Raw genomic sequence first — 19995 nt, forward strand, 5'->3', positions numbered from 1 at the left:
TGCTGAACAGGTTCAATTATTTTTCTTAAATTTTCTTAGATTACTTTCTCTTGAAGACCTTCCAGAAATATGTAAATGAAATGAATGCATCACAAAATCTGAATTATTACATTAATATTTCTGTATTTTTAACAGGTTTTTGCATAACAACAGAATAGCTCATTTGATTCCTGGAACATTTAGTCACTTAGAATCTATGAAAAGACTGTAAGTAAATTGAATTATTATTGAACTTATCAAATCTTAAATAACCCAATTAGACTTTATCTTCTCTTGCAATATTTATCTTCCTTGCAAATGCCTTTTAAAGTATTTAAATATTAATTTTTAGTTAATAGATTAAATATTTATGAAATATTAATATTTTTTCTTAACTGTGCTTCAGTTGTTTATGTGCATAGATTGAGAACATTGTTCTGTATCTATTTTCTTTAGTTACTGAAAGTCTTAAGTTTATTTCCTGTATTGGGATTATTTGTGATCATTGTTTTATAGATAAAATAGTATATATAGATTGTGCTTTGGGCAGTAGAAATAACACACATTCTTCTAATAAAAACTACCAGAATGCCTATAAGCATGTAACCATCACCTGTATTGCATGTTGGCTGTTGTGTGTATTAACAGATAAAGGCATTGCTCCATTTACAGAACCCTGCTGATCCTAGCACACTGGCTGAGGCTTGCTAACAGAGCTCTGGCTGCTCCTTGTTTTGTGCAGGCGTTTGGACTCGAACGCTCTCCACTGCGACTGTGAGATCCTGTGGCTGGCGGAGCTGCTGAAGACGTACGCGGAGTCGGGTAACGCTCAGGCAGCAGCTACCTGTGAGTATCCACGGAGGATCCAGGGAAGATCGGTGGCCACGATAACACCAGAAGAATTGAACTGTGGTGGGTTTGCCATTTCCTGATGGCTTGTTTTTAATGGGTTGCGTGTACCTAAACTGTGTTTTTTGGGGGAGTTAGAATTGATTGTTCTGTTTGTTAACACTGACCACCTCTGGTTAATATTGGTTATTTCTAGAAATCTCTTTGTGTTCCTCTTCTGGTTTTGTGTCCTTCTGACAGGACTGATTGCTTTTACCCTTCAGCCTATCTTTAATGAAACAAATATAGCCATGTTTGAAATTTCCCCTTGAAGAATGAAAAGTGATTATCCTGAAGGAGTTTATTTTTCCCTTTTATATTTCAGTTCTGATCATAACAGGATTGTCAGCTAGGGTCTATGGTGTTGCATTAATATTATTGTTGTTTATTCCCTTCTGTATGAGGGAAAGAAAAGAAAGAGGCTCTACTGAATTGCCCCTGATGACACAGTTCTGACCTTTAAAATTTTTGTTGATGTAGGAATTGGGGTTGGGCCACTGAATTTTTTTTTTACTCAGCTGTAATTAATAGGAGTGCCCCACACAGACACTGGAATCCTTTGTCACTGAGGATTAATGGACAAGTGTCTTAGCTTGGCCCCATGGGCGCCCTGTGACTTGGCCCAGCACCTCTTGTGTTCTGAAATCAAAATGCAGATTTCTCATTAAGCTATGGGCATTTGCCTGCCCACTCACATAAAGAAGCCAAGGTATAAAATAAGTAAATTGTCCTTTTGGTTATGTGGTGGATATAATTCGGATCAAGAGAACTACGACCATAAGCATCTACAAGGTTCTTGAAAAAGATAGTACAAAGGGAATTTGGTGCAAGAATAATGCACAAGGCATCCTACCAGCTCTTTGCACATCTAAGGAGCCTGAATATGGAAACTGCAGGAAGCAAGCTGTACAAATTATTCTGTGAGGCAGGTTAGGCACTGATACTTATCTAGAGGAAGTTATTTTGAATGGCATTTGTACTTGCTGCTTTAAAGTTTTTCCTTCATAGGCAATTTGAATCTCTGTTCAAATAAATAAAACAGCTGCTTTAGAACCTGATATAAATTTGCACAATCTATTTCCAGTCTGCTGAAAGGTCCTAAGGAACAATGGAGGAGGTCAGAAATGCCACAGTCACTTTTGCACAGGGAAAAGTACATTTAATCCTGACTAAGCATATACATATTTTAAGTCAAAACATTTGTGAAAAATATTTTTTACAAGATGTGTGGAAATATTTTTATTTACCAGTTTTTAGTAGTTTTAAAATAAGTAAGAGTTCCTTGTATGTTTTACTGTTGATACAGAGAGGCCAAGAATTACATCAGAGCCTCAGGATGTGGATGTTACCTCAGGGAATACAGTGTACTTCACTTGCAGGGCTGAAGGCAATCCTAAACCAGAAATTATCTGGCTTCGAAACAAGTAAGTTTGAAAGAGGAAAAGAGAAACTTGATGCAATTGCATTTGTCTGTGTGTGTGTACATTTCTGGGTGCATGTCCATGTGCTGTATATGGTAATATATGCAACAGTTACAGCAAAAACATGCTTTAATTAAAATAAGCATATGAAGTAATTGTGGCCCATAGCTCTTTTATTAATAATTTTAAACATTTAAGAGCTGGTAACTAGAAAGTATTGTTACTCTAGTACTATTTGTCAGATGTTCAGCTGTGATATACCTGCAAAGCTGCTCACACCTGTAATACTAAATCATTTATATATAAGTACCAGGCAATCCACTGTGGACATGTTGTATATACAGTCTGTGAATCACGTAGCATTTGCATATGTTTTGGGGTGGAGCAAAAGATACTTTTTTAAGGACTCCAGCTAGATACAATTAAAGTTTCAGAGAACTCTTTCTGGAGACCTAGCTTCTCAGAGATAAGATTGAGCTCTGTCCCAGGAGACGAGAGAGACATCTGTTTCCAGCCTCCTCAGGCCAGTACATGGAGGGCAGACAAGTCTTTATATCATAAGACTGTAGTGTAATTCAGGTTGGAGGAGGTCTCCAAGGTTGGAGGAGGTCTCCAGTGCAGCCTTCTGCTCAAAGCAGTATTATACCAGGTTGCTTTATCCAGATGGCTCTTAAAAGCCTCTAGGTGTGGAGATAGCACAAGTTGTCTGGGCAACCTACTGCATCTCTTTCCCTCACCGCTTAGAAGATGGGGGAAGATTCTATAAAGGATGACTTTCTTTAAACAGCCCAAGGGCCAGCCTGCTGCAGAGTGGCTGCTCAGGCTGTGCCCAGAGCTTGGCTCCCTCCAGCTGCACTGGGCACAGCACAGCACAGCTGAATCAGCCTTGTGCCAGCGCGTCACCCCCTTAAACTGGTGTGAACCTACAATGGACACGTGAACTGTGAGTTTACCATCAGCAAATCAGACTTAGGATTAATAACACTCTTATACAAACCTGACCTGGACATAAATTCCCTTACAGTTTCTATAAAGCATTTTAGTTTGTCAGTTGCTGATGAATTGGCATGGTTTAGAGTCCTGGTTCTATATCTTTCTGCTGATGTCAGTGAGGACCCCACGTGCAGCAAAGGTATTTATGGAGTATGTCAAGAATAGAGCCTTGAACTCAAATGGTATAATTATTTTTTCAAAATTTTCTCTGGCTCAAGTATTTATAATACACAAAAAAATCAGATTCAGAATACACATATGAGTTTTAAGAAGAAACTTGATCTTGGGGTGAGGGATTATTGACTCTGGCTCGTTTCCTGGCTGCATGAATGAGAGCAAAGCTGTTTGCAAGGTAGTTGAATATGGCAAGATTTCAGTCAAAAGCCATCAACCTGTTGAGCAGTATGTTGAATAGATTAGTAGGCTGCGTTTTGTACATGTGTGATGTCATCCCTCCTCTGTGCTTTCTTCATCGTGTAGTGAAGGGTGGACTGAGAAACAGTTCCTGTAATAAAACCCCTTAAACCTTCTTAGGTTACATCACAGAAACTCATTCATGACCTAACCTGAAGACCTGACCTTAATTTATATTTTAAACCAGTACAAAATACAATCAGCTTCATTAGTGCTCCTTGAACTGTCCAGGCAGAGGTTGGCACAAAGATGGTTTTAAAGCAACTAATCTCTCTCCTAGCAGAAGTTATCTTGAATATTGAACTTGTATGACATACTTCCAGTGGAAACGGTTTTAATTATTTTGCCAACTAGAACAGCATTTTAAAGACCAGGTTTGTGTATTTGTTCACTGTTTTTTTCCCTGTAAGGTTTTCCTCATAAAATTATTTGAACTTTTCATTTTGAAGATGCATTACTTGCATTAGCAAAATAGTTTCATGATTTGTTTTTCCTCTTCTTCTCTTTAGGAGAAAATGTAAAGTTCCATTATTTTTAACAAAGTAAAACTTCTTTTTTTCCCACAAGTTATTTTGGGTAATTTATCTCCTGGGTTTTATTATTTGGCAGTTTTCTGCACTTGTGATTTAAAGGTTTAACTCTAGCAGATCCTTTTCTTCTCAGTAATGAGCTCAGTATGAAAGAAGATTCCCGTCTAAACTTGCTAGATGATGGCACGTTGATGATCCAGAATACTAAAGAAACAGACCAAGGCATTTATCAATGCATGGCAAAAAATGTGGCTGGAGAGGTGAAAACTCAGGAAGTTACACTTAGATACTTTGAGTCACCAGGTAAAGAACATTAAGTCTGAATTTTGCATTCAGAGTGAGAGTTGTTTTGATAATAAGATTGTTAAAAAATAAAATGCTTTGGTGCTTGATATGTAGATTTGTTGGGCTTGGGCATATTAAGACCATGAAGCTATAATATCCCTAGAACAAAAATACAACTCAGCCAGTTAATTAATATGTTTATTATTGTATGCAATTTTTATAATAGTCTTGCAGGCTGTAGAATGGTTAGGAAAAGAGGTTTGCATGGCAACATTTCTCAATGCAGTATCTCTCTGGATACTGAAAACCACAAGCTGCTGAGCAGGCCACTTAGGGAAACTTCGGCACACTCTGTGCAGCCATCCTTGCTCAAGAACCTTTTAGCTCTGTCTAGCCAAGGCCTCATGTTTGTAAGGACTAAATTCCTGTCCAGGACTGTAATGTTTTTAAAACACAGTCTTTGCTGTGAGAACATTTTGTTTTGACACACAGCATCAGGTAAACTTAAAATGTCACTGCATATTACTCATGTACTTGAGAAAAGTTACTTAAAATGTAGCTTAATCAGTTTTGGCTTTTGTGCACTTACAGCAGTTTTTACTCTGTGTTTTGGGTCTCAATGTCCATGCCTCTGAAGAGACTTTTTAAAGATCAGCATAGGAGAGCAAAATGTTTGAAAATTGTTTTAATGGGAGTTGAGAAAAGAAACTTCAGAGCAATTAAGAGCTTTAGTTTTTATCTGTTGATATCTGCAGTTAGATTAGACTTACAGTAAGGCAGAGTTTGCACAAAGATTAGAGGTATGTTGATTATGATCAGAGGTTTATTAAACCCCCAGGTGTCCCCAGTGTTAGGCTATATTTGTCTAAATTAGAACTGTGCAAGCTAAAAGCTGCATTTAGGCATTGCTGTTTTCTCACAGCCAGGCCAAGTTTTGTGATTCACCCACAAAATACCGAAGTGCTGGTTGGAGAGAGTGTTACCTTGGAGTGCAGTGCAACTGGGCACCCTCAGCCACGAATTACCTGGACCAAAGGCGACAGAACCCCTCTACCAAATGACCCTCGTGTCACAATAACTCCGTCAGGAGGACTTTACATACAAAATGTAAAGCAGGAGGACAGTGGCGAGTACACCTGTTTTGCAACTAACACCGTAGATAACATCCATGCGACTGCATACATCATAGTTCAAGGTAAATAATGTTAAACTGGGAGAGACATATTACTTGAAATTGTGTGGGTTTGTCTTTTCTTCTGAGTTGACAGAGCCAAACTAAGAACATAAATTTTTACTTCTAATGGCACTATTGTAGTCCATAGAGAAGTTGCTATTCACTTCACACAGAATTTGTTTATATATTATTTCCTTGAAAATTACATATCATTGATTATTATCAGAAGTTTAATGTTTTAACATGTTAACTTCTTATGTTTTGTTTGCATGGAGGAACAAACAAGCAGTGTCAAATTTTTGAATGATTAAATATTTTCTGTAACAGGCAGCAACGCCTGTTATAATTTGAATTTGTGCCTGGAGAACTAGAAATGAAGTTTTGAATACAGATCTGTGCCATTTTTCTTTTGTAGACACTTCATTGAATGTGGAAACATTTTCTGCTGAATTTTATAGAAACTATCATTCTGCCAGCTGAGGCATTAGACAGCTTTTCTGCAAAGCAGAAGTCGAAGTACTCTAACTTGTGATTACAAAAATTTTGATATTCTATGTCAATAGTGTGATTATAAAATATTTGAGATCAACTATCAGAAGTCTCCTCTGTATAAAGATAATAGTCTTTGCAAACACTTTCATGCTGGAGATTTTATTTCCAAAATTCTTTAATTAACCTTTAAATTTGTTTGCTTCTGTTCTCATGTTAAAATCTTTAGCTGGCAAACAGTTAAGATTGCAAATGCCTTTTTAATGAGTTCTAAAGCTATACAAAAAAACTTGTCTGTGTGGTGTTCATTTATTACCAGTGGATAATTTTGTTTTGAGAGCTGAACAAATACTTCTCACATAGTGAGTAGTTAGTTAGTGCATAGTGCTACTGCAGAGCCTGGCCCACACTCCACTCATTGCTTTCATGGAAGAAAACAGGCAGCTCAGGAAGGTTTTGATTACATTATTTCTTCTTCAGAATTTAACCAGGAAGTTTTGCGAGAAAGAGAAGATAATATTTTCAACCCAGTGAAAACTCTATGTTTGATTCTCCAAGTCTTACTGTACCTCTTATTTGGGATCTGTCACAGTAGATCCCACATGCCTTCACGGACATCAGGGCCAGGTTGTGAGAGAGATGTTCCTTTTGCACAAGTGGTTACTTTAACTCTCTTCTCTTTAGGGGTCACAATATAAAAGAATTCCATTAGCATCTCTTTTCCCACCAGTATGAGCTATTTCAACTTACACAGGAAATAGTATGTAATTTAGTCATGCATTTTTCAGTTGTTTTTTTTTGAAATGGCTTTGTTTGCTCTTCTGTAGCTCTACCTCAGTTTACTGTCACTCCACAAGACAAAACAGTGATTGAGGGACAAACCGTTGACTTCCCTTGTGAAGCACAAGGTTATCCTCAGCCTGTTATCGCCTGGACTAAAGGAGGTAAGTGTGTTCCATTCTTAATTTTAAACTACCAGGATAGTTTAGCAGTCATATTGGAATCACTTCTTTACTGAAAGGAACTGCATGTATTTGTTTAGATGTTTCAGTCTCTGAAGGAAACAGAGTTCATTTCTTTATCCTTTAGCTGGGAAAGGCAAGGTGTCCCACAGGAGATAACTGCCCAAGCATTTTTCATTATTAAGTAAAAAAGAGTCACTAAAATATGTATCCATAACAGGTTCCTAATAGTAAATGTTTAAGAAATATGAGGCAAATTACATGTAGCAGTATGTTTCACTGCTGTTGTACTGCAGAAGAAGTGGAGATGGCTGTCATTAGCTGGAGGTCTGAAATTAGGTGGGATGTGCTCTCTTCAGAAACCAGAACAGTCCAGGCTGTAACTGTACCAGCATCTCTGTCACTTAATGCATATTGACAGAAACAACGGGATGCACTCTGCTGACTGTTCTATCAAGTTATAGCTCTAAAGGCATTAAGCCAAATCCAGCAGGAAGAAATATTGTGCAAAAATTCCATTTGATTCAAGTGACAAAACTCTAGCGGGCTAAATAACTCTTAGGAAATTCTAAATTATGGTACATAAAGGAGACACTAAACAAATTGTTCGTCATTTTGATGCTGATAATGTTCCTGTTTCTCCCTCTACTTAGATTGTTCCAATCAAATAAAATGTCCAGAAACGTAGAATAGGGTACAGACATTGATATATATCCATTTTTCTTATATTACATTTTTTTCAGGGCCTTGTCTATTTTTCTGTAGATTATCTAGGCCTAGACAAATGAGATAAATTGTGTCTTACACACATGGCAATAATATGACATGAGCAGTAACACATGTTGGTGTTTTTATACCTTCTCATTTGGATGCTTTAGCATTCTCCTTAAATGAAAATATTTATTTCTACCACAAACAGAGAAGCGAGAAGAATGATGATTGTGTGCATATGTATAATGTGTTTGCTTTTCATGTTTATCTTCTTAGAAGTAAAGGTTTCAAGTAAAACTTTTTCAAGTAAACTTTTTTCTCTCTCTTTTTTTTTTTTTTTTTTTTTGGTTTTGTTTTTTTTTTAAGAAACTTTAATATTTTCCAGAGTTTTATAAAATTTAAAACCTGGGCTTCCCGTTTTCTGACACCAAGGGACTTTGTTGCTATAAAGAGCAAATGATGTTGTTGTGTGTTTCAGGAGGCCAGTTGTCTGTTGACAGAAGACACTTAGTTCTATCCTCCGGAACGCTGAGGATTTCCAGGGTTGCTCTGCATGACCAGGGGCAGTATGAATGCCAGGCTGTCAACATTATTGGATCCCAGCGCATCGTTGTGTACCTGACTGTACAGCCTAGAGGTACAGCCCATGGACAGCTGCTGGGGAAAAAAAAAAAGAAAAAAAGAGAACTATTTAAGCTTACACTAAAATACACAGTGCTGTGTGTGATTGTTTCTGAGTACATCTCCTTTTAGATCCCAGGTGATTTCCAACAAATCACAAGTCTGGAAACTTACCAGCATTTGTGCAGGCTATCATTCCATTACAACAGTCTGTCTTCTGGGAAAGAGGTTTATCTGATTAACTTTATTTTTTTTTTTGTAAGAAGTGGAGGTTTGCTTTGAGGATGACAGTATTCCTATGCATTGGAAAATATTTTATTTTGTGAAAAGTCTAGTTTCTAATAAGGCTCTAATAAGGCTCTAAGTTTTTAATAAGGCTCTATGATGTTAATTAAATGGTATTATTAACATAATGTTTCGTGTCCAGAAACAGAACACTCTATTTTACAGAAACAGAACAAACTTCACAAAGAAAAGTCATTCCTTGTACTGAAAATAAACTGACAAAAAAGAAAGTCCTAAAACACCAACCCCAAAGTCCATTTTTCTGCTTTTTTTTTTTCAATTAAATTCTAAGTTACTTCCAGGATAAATTGTAATCATATTACCATTCATAATTTATTTAAGTACTTTTATGTTTAACTGAATTCAAGGAGATAAAACATGTAATTCAAAGCATTTCTTTTTACTGACCTAATTTAAAATGAATGTATGTTAGTAAAAGTGGCTCACATGAGCTTAGAAGTTTGTCAGAAAAAAAAATTCTATTGATTTTTCTTAGTTTAAGATTGTCAAAATTGAGATTACTTTTTTAAGCTATATAAAATGTTGATTAAAATTATATAAAACAAGTATCAGTTTAAAAAAAGTTTTATAATTTTCCAGCTGTGTTAAATTTCACTGGACTCAAGTAAAGTTTAATAAAACAATTTTTGTGCAGCTCAGGTTGCAAAATTTAGTCACCAAAAGATAGTAAATACAAGATTGAAGGCTGAATATATAGCATGAAATTGGAGCTCTCCACAGATATTTGCAATGCTGTTTTCAATTGTGCAAGAAGAGAAATTTTCTTTTGGGCTTCTAACAAAAGGACAGTTCACCAGAGGAATGTTTTGTCATTGGTCACTGTGGTTAAATCAGTGTTAATAAACACAGATTAATGGTCCAGGTCTGTTTGCTGGCATGACTCAGTTCACATCCACTGAGCCAGACTCTCTTACCTCCCAGTCCTGGACAGCTGCCTCTGGATGCCTTATTTGAACTGATTTCTCGTCCTTTACAAGCATTTGAGTACAGTTTAACAGTAGGGCCAGATTTGGTTGGTAGTATAAATGACTGCAGTGGAACCAAATATTTTTCTGTAAAAGCACAGCCCTCCACCCTCTCCCACTCCCCCCTAAATATCAGTATCATGACATCAGTATAGCAGTATATGTTACAGCAGAAATAGAATTCTTAATGTCTTCATAATTTTATATGTGCTTCTTATGATGATATCTGAGTGCCAGTCATCAGTTTGGATTTGAAGACAATTAGAGTTTAAAAACACATTAATTTTATTCACAGTGGATTTAGGTAACAGTGTACTCCGGCCTTAGAATTTAAGGTGATTTTTTGATGTTTTAAGGGCTGAGGCTCATAGGTGTCATGGAGGTAGGAGGTCTGTCAAGACTCAGTGCCTCAGCAAGTCAAGCTGAGAGACTCACTTGAATGAGTTGTGGAAGGTTTTGCTTTTGTCATCAGAGAAATTGCAGTTGTCACTACTTAAAAAAATTAAAACAACAACAAAAAAAAAGATTAAAAGTTAATGCAATTCATTCTGATGAATTTTTACAGGTTTAGTTATTAACAGAAATATTTTTCAGAGCTCTAAATTCATGGAACTTAAGTGGTTTTGACAACTACTAGCTTATTATGTTAGAATTTAAGAGTACTTTAAAATCATCCTGAAGCAGACATCAGAAATAAGGTCCTAGAATCATTAAGTTTGGAAAAGACCTTTCATCATGTCCAACTGTCAATGTAGCACTACCACCATGTTCACCATTAAACCATGTCCTTAAGTGCTATACCCACACATTTTTTGAACACTTCCAGGGACAGTGGCTATACAACTTCCCTGGACAGTCTGCTCCAGTGCTTGACAACCCTTTCTATGCAAAAATTTTCCCCTATATCTAATCTAAACCTCCTCTGGTGCAACTTAGGGGCAGTTCATCTTGTCCTGTCACTTGTTACCAGCCCTTCTCTGGACATGCTCCAGCACCACAATGTCTTTTATGTAGTGAGGGGCCCACAGCTGGACACAGGACGTGAGTTGGGGCGTCACCAGTGCTGAGTAGAGGGGGACACTGCCCTGGTCCTGCTGGCCACACTATTGCTGATACAAGCCAGAATGCCATTTGCCTTCTTGGCCACCTGGGCACAGTTGGCTCATGTTCAGCTGCTGTCAACCATCACCCTCAGGTTCTTTTCCACAGGGCAGCTTTCCAGCCACTCTGCCCTCAGCCTGCAGCACTGCAGGGGGTTGTTGTGATCCAAGGACAGCACCTGGCCCTTGGCCTTGTGGTACCTCATACAACTGGCCTCAGCCCATTCATTCAGCCTGTCCAGCTCCCTCTGTAGAGTCTTTCTACTCTCCAGCAGATCAACACTCCCACCCAACTTGGTGTTGTCTGTGACCTTGCTTAAGGTGCACTTGATCCCCTCAGCCAGGTTATCAATGAAAATATTAAACAGGGCTGGCCCCAATACTGGGGAACACCACTTGTTACTGGCCACCAATTGGATGTAACTCCATTCACTACTATCTCTGGGCCTGACCATGCAGCCAGTTTTTTATCCAGTAAAGAATATACATCCACCCCGTGGGAAGCTAGTTTCTTCAAGGAGAATTTAATCCCTAAATGAAGTTATAAGAAACTATAAGCCTGCAGATAGAATCCTGTAATAGATCAAGAAATGTTCAGTAACTGATAAAAACAGAGTGCTTGGCCTATTTTTTGATCGTCTTTTGCATAAGTTATATTTCATACTTTATCAGTGTATCGTTTGTTTTTTTTAGTGACCCCTGTATTTGCCAGTGTTCCCAGTGACATGACAGTGGAGGTTGGCACAAACGTGCAGATCCCATGCAGTGCTCAAGGAGAGCCAGAGCCAGTCATTACATGGAATAAGGTAATGAACATATTCAGTTATTGCAGAAAGGCAGTGGCCTTTTCATATCTTCAGAATGAATTATTGAAAGTGCACGTTGCCAAATTATTGCTTCCTATGGTGAACATAACAACATTATCTGAAGTCCAATCAGTAAGTATTTAATACAGAGCATGTATATAGATACTAAGCCTGAATTTTATATAGATAAATATACACATGTAGTTATGCAAATTATTATGCAGACCAGCTAAAGTTCATAATATATGCCTTAAAAGGTCTGTATTTAGTGACAGTTCCGTGGGAATAGCCTACTAATATTCACACTTTCAATGATATTATAGATATAAAACAATAAGAAATGCTGTACTGGAGCCATTTGCTACTGCTAGGTTGAGACCAACCAGGACAGGCTTTGGTAATTTTCTGGTAACCTCTTTGTGGCTTTGATTTCCATTGATGTAATAATTGCTATATCAAACTATAGAGTATTAGCAGAGTTACCAGTGAATTGATGAGTTGCTAATATTGATATTCAATTTTTCTGGTTATATTCTTCTCTTCAAGTAGTGAATATTAGAAATTTACTCTAATGAACCTTAAATAGCTTCTAAATGTATAGCACATGAAGAACTGATATACGTAAAGCTCTTGAGATCTATTTCAGTTGGTTAATTTTGAGAAAAATAAAATATGTATGTTCTCAAGTGGTATTATCTTATTTTTTGATCATAGATCATACATGGTGAAAGCCTATTAAAATACTTTTATTTGTAATAATGAGTAATTTTAGAAGTAAAGAAATACACTGTACAATTTAGAGGTACATGTGATTATTCTGTATAAGCTAATCTAAATCTATCTGACTGTAAACTTGGCATACAAAATAGAAATATAAAAAATAAAAGCAGAAGAGAAAAAGATGACAAAAAAATCATGTATGAAAATGAGTGTGTTTTGAATAAGTCAACTTTGCGCTTTCCTGCAGGATGGAGTACAGGTAACCGAGAGTGGAAAGTTTCACGTTAGTCCGGAGGGATTTCTCACCATTCGCGATGTTGGCACAGCCGATGAAGGTCGCTATGAGTGTGTTGCCCGCAACACCATAGGATACTCCTCTGTTAGTATGGTGCTAAGTGTAAATGGTAAGATACATGACTCAGTATGACTTGGATTGTTAGTTTTGTCCAAATTGTCTAACATGTAACATGAAACAAAGTTGTCAAGATACTAAATTAATTATTTTATTCATGTGGCTATTTTCCTCCCACGATTGATTTTTTTCCCCATACTTTAGTAAGATGGTAATGTCGTAATAAGAATATCTCTAGGTGTTAAGCTCCAAAACCAGCTATGCTTTTGGCTCAAGTTAATCTTTCAACTTTCTTCCTGAGATATTATTTAGAGCTTTTAGAATTTGCTAGTCAAATACCCAGTCTAATTTTTAGAAATAACTTGACAAATGTCTTCTGGCATCTTCAAAGGGACATTTACAGCACTTCATTGAAAATTAGGCTGCAACTATTGCAAAACAGTTCAGGAACATCATACGGACCTCAAGAAGCGAAAAGAGAAAACAGAAAGAAAAGGAGAATATTTGATCTTGTTCTAATAATTTGAAATTAATAATGGCAAATAATATTCAACAATTATTACTATGTAATAAATGTCAATAAAACAGCAAAAGAGGCTAAGAAAATAAATTTTTTACAAAGATTGACCGCAGAGCTTTTCTGAGTTATTGACTGAAACAGCTGATTTTTCAGTTTAATTTTGATGGAAAATAAAAGAAAATGGTATAATATCTGTCTCTTAGTAGGGAATATAAGACAATATTTTTGTATCATCAAAAAATTAGTATAGAACAGTGATTGTTTTGGTATTTTGAAGATTAGTGTGAAGATATCTTCAATATATTGGGATATTGCTTCCCAGTGCTATTTGGGATGTTCTGTATTTTATTTACTAAATTGATAAAGATGTGCCAGTCATTTTTCTAATGTATTGCATGCCATAGTATCAATAAAACTATGATGTTACTTGTCTTAGGTTGCTTTTAGTAGATTTTTAATCTGTACTTTTTTCTATGAAAATTATTTGTTTAATCTGTAAAGATTACTCAGGAGACAAAAATTGTAGGGCTAGGAATCATTCAGTAATAAGGTTCCTATATCTACATGTATGAAGTAGGAAAGGAAAGAAAGTCTATGAAAATCAGTTCATCTGGCTACTCTGGAGATGCATAGCAAAAAAGCATTTTTGTTTAGGAAAGATTAGCTAGTTCTCAATTCACTAGGAGTGCTGAAAAATGAAACCATGAATTGAAATAAAACCCCAGTGAAATGAGTTTCATTCACTTAGTACAGGTGTAAATTGATCATTCTCATCTGCTGAAACCAGCAAACTAAAAAATGACTTATTTGCTGATTTGCAGTTAATAATAGTAATATGGTAATAATACTAATGTAATATGGTAATAATAGAAATATGGTAATTTCTTCTAAACTGTAGCATAAATAAACCTAAAATTAGTGAAACTACACTTAATTAATCTGCATTCCATCTGAAACCTTCAAACTAGCAGGATATGAGATGCTGTTTTGCTATGGCTACTTTTAAAACTGATGCTGTCAGAGGATCAAGGAGGACAAGTGGACAGATTATAAGTATTGGTTAATTGCTGGGTGGATAGTATTTATAATGACATAGCCAGAAATTCCTAAAAACTTGCCTGTCGTAGTTTCTTTTAAACAGGGCAATGTTTTATGAATGTTTCTAAACCAAAACACTTTCCTAAGACTGAGACCAAATAAAGGCATGTGTATGCAAGCTGGGAACAGGTTTTACTGGCTGTGTTGGATAATATTTTAAAGATGCTTTCCTTTAGCCATTCTTTTCCATTGTTTTGTAAGAGTCATTCCCCCTCCCTGCCCAAATTAAAAAAAAAAAAGTATTGTGGGAGACTCTTACAAGGAGCTTTAACTTCTAACATTTATCAGTCTAAAAAAAAGAACTGCTAGCAATAAATAATCTAAACAAAAATTAAGTACAGAATAGTTAACGTCTGACAAAGGTTTATAATTCAACCCACATATAATGTACCATTAATCAGAAAGATAACCCTGCAAGTAAACATGAAGTTTACATCTAATGTAGACAGCATTAAGGAGGGTAACCAGCTGCAATTTCTACAAACTGGATTTCTACAAACTGCAATTTTACACTGTGCACATCATTCAAGGCACACAAACATGCTGAAACAACTAAAATTTAAAAATTAAACCTGTAAATGGCATTTCTTCGTAAAATGAGTAACTTACCTGATAGTGTTATGGTGTGGTTGCTATTGAAAATGAAGCTGTCAAGCAAGTGCAGTTGGTAATTGGGACAGATCAGGGTCTACTGCCCTCAGGCAGTGTGGAAAGGGGCAGCTGATTTTGGATGCTGGGAATATATTGTCAAAAGCCTGAGAGTGGCCTCAGGGCATAGAAAGGGACTTCATCTGTAGTTATAGAGTTCCAGGGACTGTTTTATTTGATGGTATAGATGGTTAAGTTTGATTAAGTGGGTCTAGACTATGAAACTCATGTAGAGACAATTTAAGCTGCCACTTAGGAAAGAATAATGAAAAGTTGCCTAAGGGAAGAAAAAAAGAAGTAATGAAAAGCTTATAAACAACAGTTTTTATGTCAGATGATTTTGTACATCTGCTGATTTTATACCAGTATATTTGCTTTGGACTTTTTCCCTACTTTACCCTTCTTCCTGTTTGACTTTTCCAATCTAAACACACTCTGGAAATTGTTAGCTGTTGCCCCTGGATCTGGTAGTTCTTAGTTTAGACTGACAGGAAGGTTATTAGTCCTACATAATTTGTACAAACATCTAGCTGCAACAAAGCACTGTATAAAATGCCTATTAATTATTGAGTTTCCAGTGCTGTATATGGTTATTAAATAGCATTTAAGCATGTGAGTTATAATCTAGTATTAAAAAGGTAATTGTAAAGTAGGAAAAAAGTAGTGATCTAAATTTAAAAAAATATTTACTGCCCTTTAAAATTAATCTGTGTTGCTTATTATGCTAAGACCAGGAGAAGAACAATGTTAATTTATGTTCATTCAGTTATGTAAATTATGTTCATTATGTACCACTTGCAGCACATTCCTGTAATCCCTTTAAGTTCTTATATTGAATTCAATACTAATTCAGAACTAGCTGAAATCAAAGGGGAAATCTGCATTGATTTCAGTGGTTATAGATCAGGTTCTTGATAACCCCCCCCTGAAATCTGATAATACACCATAAAAAAAAACCCTTAATAATAATAATTAATTTTTGATTTGGTCATCTGCATTTGAAATTGTAGGTCTAATTAAAGGACAGCTAAACACTCTATGCATTTATCTTTATCTTGGTTTTGAGTTATAAGCTAGATGACTTTTAAACTTAGGTTAACTTCTGTTTTAAATTAATTCTGTTCTACTTTAATATGCCTTGATAGAATTCCAAAATGGTTAAGAATTTTATATTTGGATGAACTGACATTTAAAGAACAAGGGTTTACTTTGTAGAACTGAAATGATGTCGTGTCTAGACTCTGTTTTATGGAACTATCTTTTTGTGTGTGGCCATTTTTGCAATAACATGTGAATTCCTTTTTCTCTAGTTCCTAATGTCAGCCGAAATGGCGATCCTTTTGTACAAACATCAATTGTGGAAGCAATTGCAACTGTTGATAGAGCAATAAATTCAACACGTACACATCTGTTTGACAGGTATCTCCTTTTTTTTAATTAAGAAGCCAGAATTAATTTTGTATATACTAGAAATAATGGGAGATTTATTAAACAAGAAACCATTTTGTTAGTTAAAAGATATTGTTAGTGTCTGGTTGTTTCTGGGAATACTAACAGTTTAACATGTAAGGATTGTTTTTGTTCATACACTCTTGCTGAGATGTCTGTTCACTGTAGCAGCTCTTCTGCTGAGATTATGTGTATTTACAATGCTACTAAATAGTTAATTACTACTAAATATTTACATTTTTATTATTTTATTGAATTTTTTTCTTCTTGGTTTGCCTTCCATTTTGAGATGAGTAACCAAGGTACGTACTAATCATGTTGCTGAACGTCTATATTATTTATGTAGTGTTGTTGTTTTGTAACTCCTGTGTATACTTATTATTTTTTTCCAAATTATCTATCAGTCGTCCTCGTTCTCCAAATGATTTGCTAGCCTTATTTCGATACCCAAGGGACCCATACACTGTTGAGCAAGCAAGAGCTGGGGAAATATTTGAAAGGACCTTACAGCTTATTCAAGATCATGTACAAGATGGTCTAATGGTTGACCTGAATGGAACAAGTCAGTATTCTTTCCTTTTTCTTCTGTTTTGCCATGTTATTTATTTGCCTTTTTAAGTCATTATACTTCAGGAGACATTAATTCTCTGAGGTTTGGTCCCAACTGTAGAACCATTACATTAAAAACAGTGAAGCATTTGACTTTGCAAAACTTTACCAAATTCCATCTTTGGTTTGCACATTTCTCACTGTATAACTCTGAGCTCTCCAAGTGGAGTGTTTCTTCTCACACTGACATATTAGGAAAAAGTTCAGATTCTGATTCTTCTGCTGGTTGAACTTAGTATAATGGAAGTGCATAATGTATCCTGTTTGTTAATTCTCTGTGTGTTTATTTATTAGGATCATTGTCTCATAGTCTCATAGCAGAACAGACTTTTCTCCTGTGTGGTAAAAATAAGCAGTGTTTTGTTCCTGTTTCTTTAAGAAAAAAAACATTTAATATCAGTGTGCCTTGGCAAGGAGAAAATATGACATAACAAGAAGGATTTGTATACCTTACAAACCATGGTTTCTGCATGTACCACAATAGTATTGAAAGAATTATTTGTTACTTTATGAGTGTCAAACTAAGCTAATTGCTTTGTTTAACACTGACATGATGTAATGAGAAATACAGTTTTTGTTGCTTTTTATAACTAGCAAAAAAAAGTGTGAGGTTTAATTTCTGCCTTTTAAGTATTGGATTCCAGTCAAACTCATGAAGTCCAGCTGGAGTACGTACAGCTAATGTGTGTAGATATATGGGTGGATAGGCTTGAAGCATAGGATTGAAGCATTTGGAAATAATGACAGAGTTTTAGGAGAGCTTTTGGACTTGAGACATAGCCAAAAACTACACTAACAATCTAGAGGAAATACTTTTACTCATTATATTCTTTTGATGCTTATAATAGAGTATTTATTGTAACTTCTGAAAATTTTAACACTGACCATGAACTATCAAGTATTTATAAGACCAAAGACAACACACTTTGTGGTGTACTGTCACATTTGCTAGTCAAAGCAGCTTGTTACTCATTATTAGAGGCCAGTAGATAATTCTTGATGAATTGTTTACCACAAAAACATACTCAAAATTCTTTGAAGGTTGATGGATTATAAGAGCCACCCCATTTGGTTTGGTTCTCTGATTAGATGCATATGTAAGAATATTGAATATATATGCTATAAATACATGGTACTAGCAATACATAAAATGTGATGTGTGAGAACTGATTGACTAGGATTCATAATAGTGAAACACATAAGGTTTACCAAAAACTGGCATTAAAGCCTACAGATACTCGTTAATAAAAACAAAAATAGGCAACTCATTGTGATACTGTAAATTCTGTTTACAACCAGATCTTGCTTTTTAGACCTACAGAATCCAAAAAAATCTGGCTTTTAGGCAAATTTGAATAGTAAAATAAATCTGTTTTCATTTGAATTGCCCAATGCTCCAATTTTTAATAGTAAATTTTGTCCTTATTTCATTTTATTTTGAAATACAGAGCCAAGTGAAAGGTGTTATTTAGCACTTTAGCATTGAGAATAGTTGAGAAACGTGACAGTTTCCCAGTCAAAGATTTTTTTGTTGTTGTTGCAAAACCTTTGAATATCCCAAGGAGAGATTATGGAGCCAAATTCTCCTCCACAATGCCAGACTGTGTAACAAGGGGAATGGCCATTAATGGAGGTTCAGATTAGATGTTAGGAAACAGTTTCTCACCAGTGCAGCACTGAAACAAGTAATCCAGAAAGGTGGAGGAGTCTCAGACTTTGCAGGTTTTCAAGCCTGCTGGACACAGGTATCTAGTGCTGGAAACAGCTCTGCTTCTAGCAGGAGCTTGGTCTGGATAAGAGATCCCTTATAATTAATATTTCTATGACTCTATGAAACATCTTGCTTGCTTTGAAAAAAAAGGTAATATGTGAATTGAGCTAGACACCTTCTAAGTTCTGGAAATGCCCAGCGCACAGCCATTTAGAGAGCAGAGGCAAAGTTAGTGCCTTCAATTAAGGATTAGCAACTGGTATCAGAAAGCCAAAATCTAATCCATCATGAGATATTACATTCCACCTGAACTTCTAAAGGGAGAACCCAAGCCTTTTATTTTAAATTAGTACTGAAGGTCATTCCACCCAAAAGGTTCACAGTTGAGTTTTGCTCACAACTTGATTTCAGAAGTGGGGGTGGCAATCAGGATAACCACATAGGTTTATTTGAATGAATAATTATCATAAGCAAAGGAATCCATAATGAATCATCATTCATTATGGATTATTATCATCATCTTTTAAACAGAAGTGTTATTATAAAGAAGATAAGTTTTCTGGGCATAGTTCTAGAATTAAACTGCTAGCTAGGCAGCCCTGGTAGCCAGGATATTTTAATATGCTATTGATTATATCCTCAAAGTGTGTTTGTTGCTGCATTACCCAGTGGCACTTACAAGTTTTGCTCTGTGATTTGTTTTTCTTTTTCCTAGTATGGAATATTCCGTAACATAATTTCTGTATGTCTACATGAGCGTGTTAGCTTTGCCTACTGCAAGCACTAAATCTCTGATATCTTTGCTTTGACTTGTAAACCATGTGGAGTACTCATAGCCTGAGGCTGAGAAAACAGCTTCCCTGCCTGAGCACAGCTCCTGTCCCAGCTGGGCAACTTTGAGTAACCCAGTCCCTTTCAAGGCCAAGACAAGGCTGGGCTTTAGGTAGTTTGTTTGCAATTGCCCTGCATTGTGGGAGTTGGCAGAGAGCCAGTTGTGCCTAGGACATGTTTATGTGCTGAATTTAGAGGAAGACCATTGTCTTTGCAGGCACACTGGGACTGAGCTCAGGACTAAAAGTAACATTTCTCAACTGTGTGCAATCAACCGATACCGACCTCTTGCAAAACTGCATTCAGTTCATATTTTTGAGTGTTTGCCATCATGCTGGGATCCCCTGAAGTCTGTGGGAGCAAGTAGCCCTCTACACTCACTCATTTACTTTTTTCCTTTGCCTTTATACTGC

At 36.0% G+C, this 19995-nt stretch overlaps 1 protein-coding gene across 1 annotated transcript in view; it reads left to right on the forward strand.

Annotated features, from left to right (window-relative positions):
- PXDN (peroxidasin) overlaps positions 1-19995 on the forward strand; it is an 85641-nt gene that overhangs the window by 43625 nt on the left and 22021 nt on the right. Inside the window, exons 6-16 of the mRNA XM_068183554.1 lie at positions 136-207; positions 722-891; positions 2174-2291; positions 4359-4528; positions 5433-5705; positions 7001-7117; positions 8325-8483; positions 11532-11644; positions 12612-12768; positions 16293-16401; positions 16836-16993. Coding sequence (XP_068039655.1) covers positions 136-207; positions 722-891; positions 2174-2291; positions 4359-4528; positions 5433-5705; positions 7001-7117; positions 8325-8483; positions 11532-11644; positions 12612-12768; positions 16293-16401; positions 16836-16993 — 1616 coding nt within the window. The remainder of the gene's footprint in view (positions 1-135; positions 208-721; positions 892-2173; positions 2292-4358; positions 4529-5432; positions 5706-7000; positions 7118-8324; positions 8484-11531; positions 11645-12611; positions 12769-16292; positions 16402-16835; positions 16994-19995) is intronic.

This window comes from Anomalospiza imberbis, chromosome 3 (genome assembly GCF_031753505.1).
Source record: "Anomalospiza imberbis isolate Cuckoo-Finch-1a 21T00152 chromosome 3, ASM3175350v1, whole genome shotgun sequence".
Lineage (NCBI taxonomy): Eukaryota > Metazoa > Chordata > Aves > Passeriformes > Viduidae > Anomalospiza > Anomalospiza imberbis.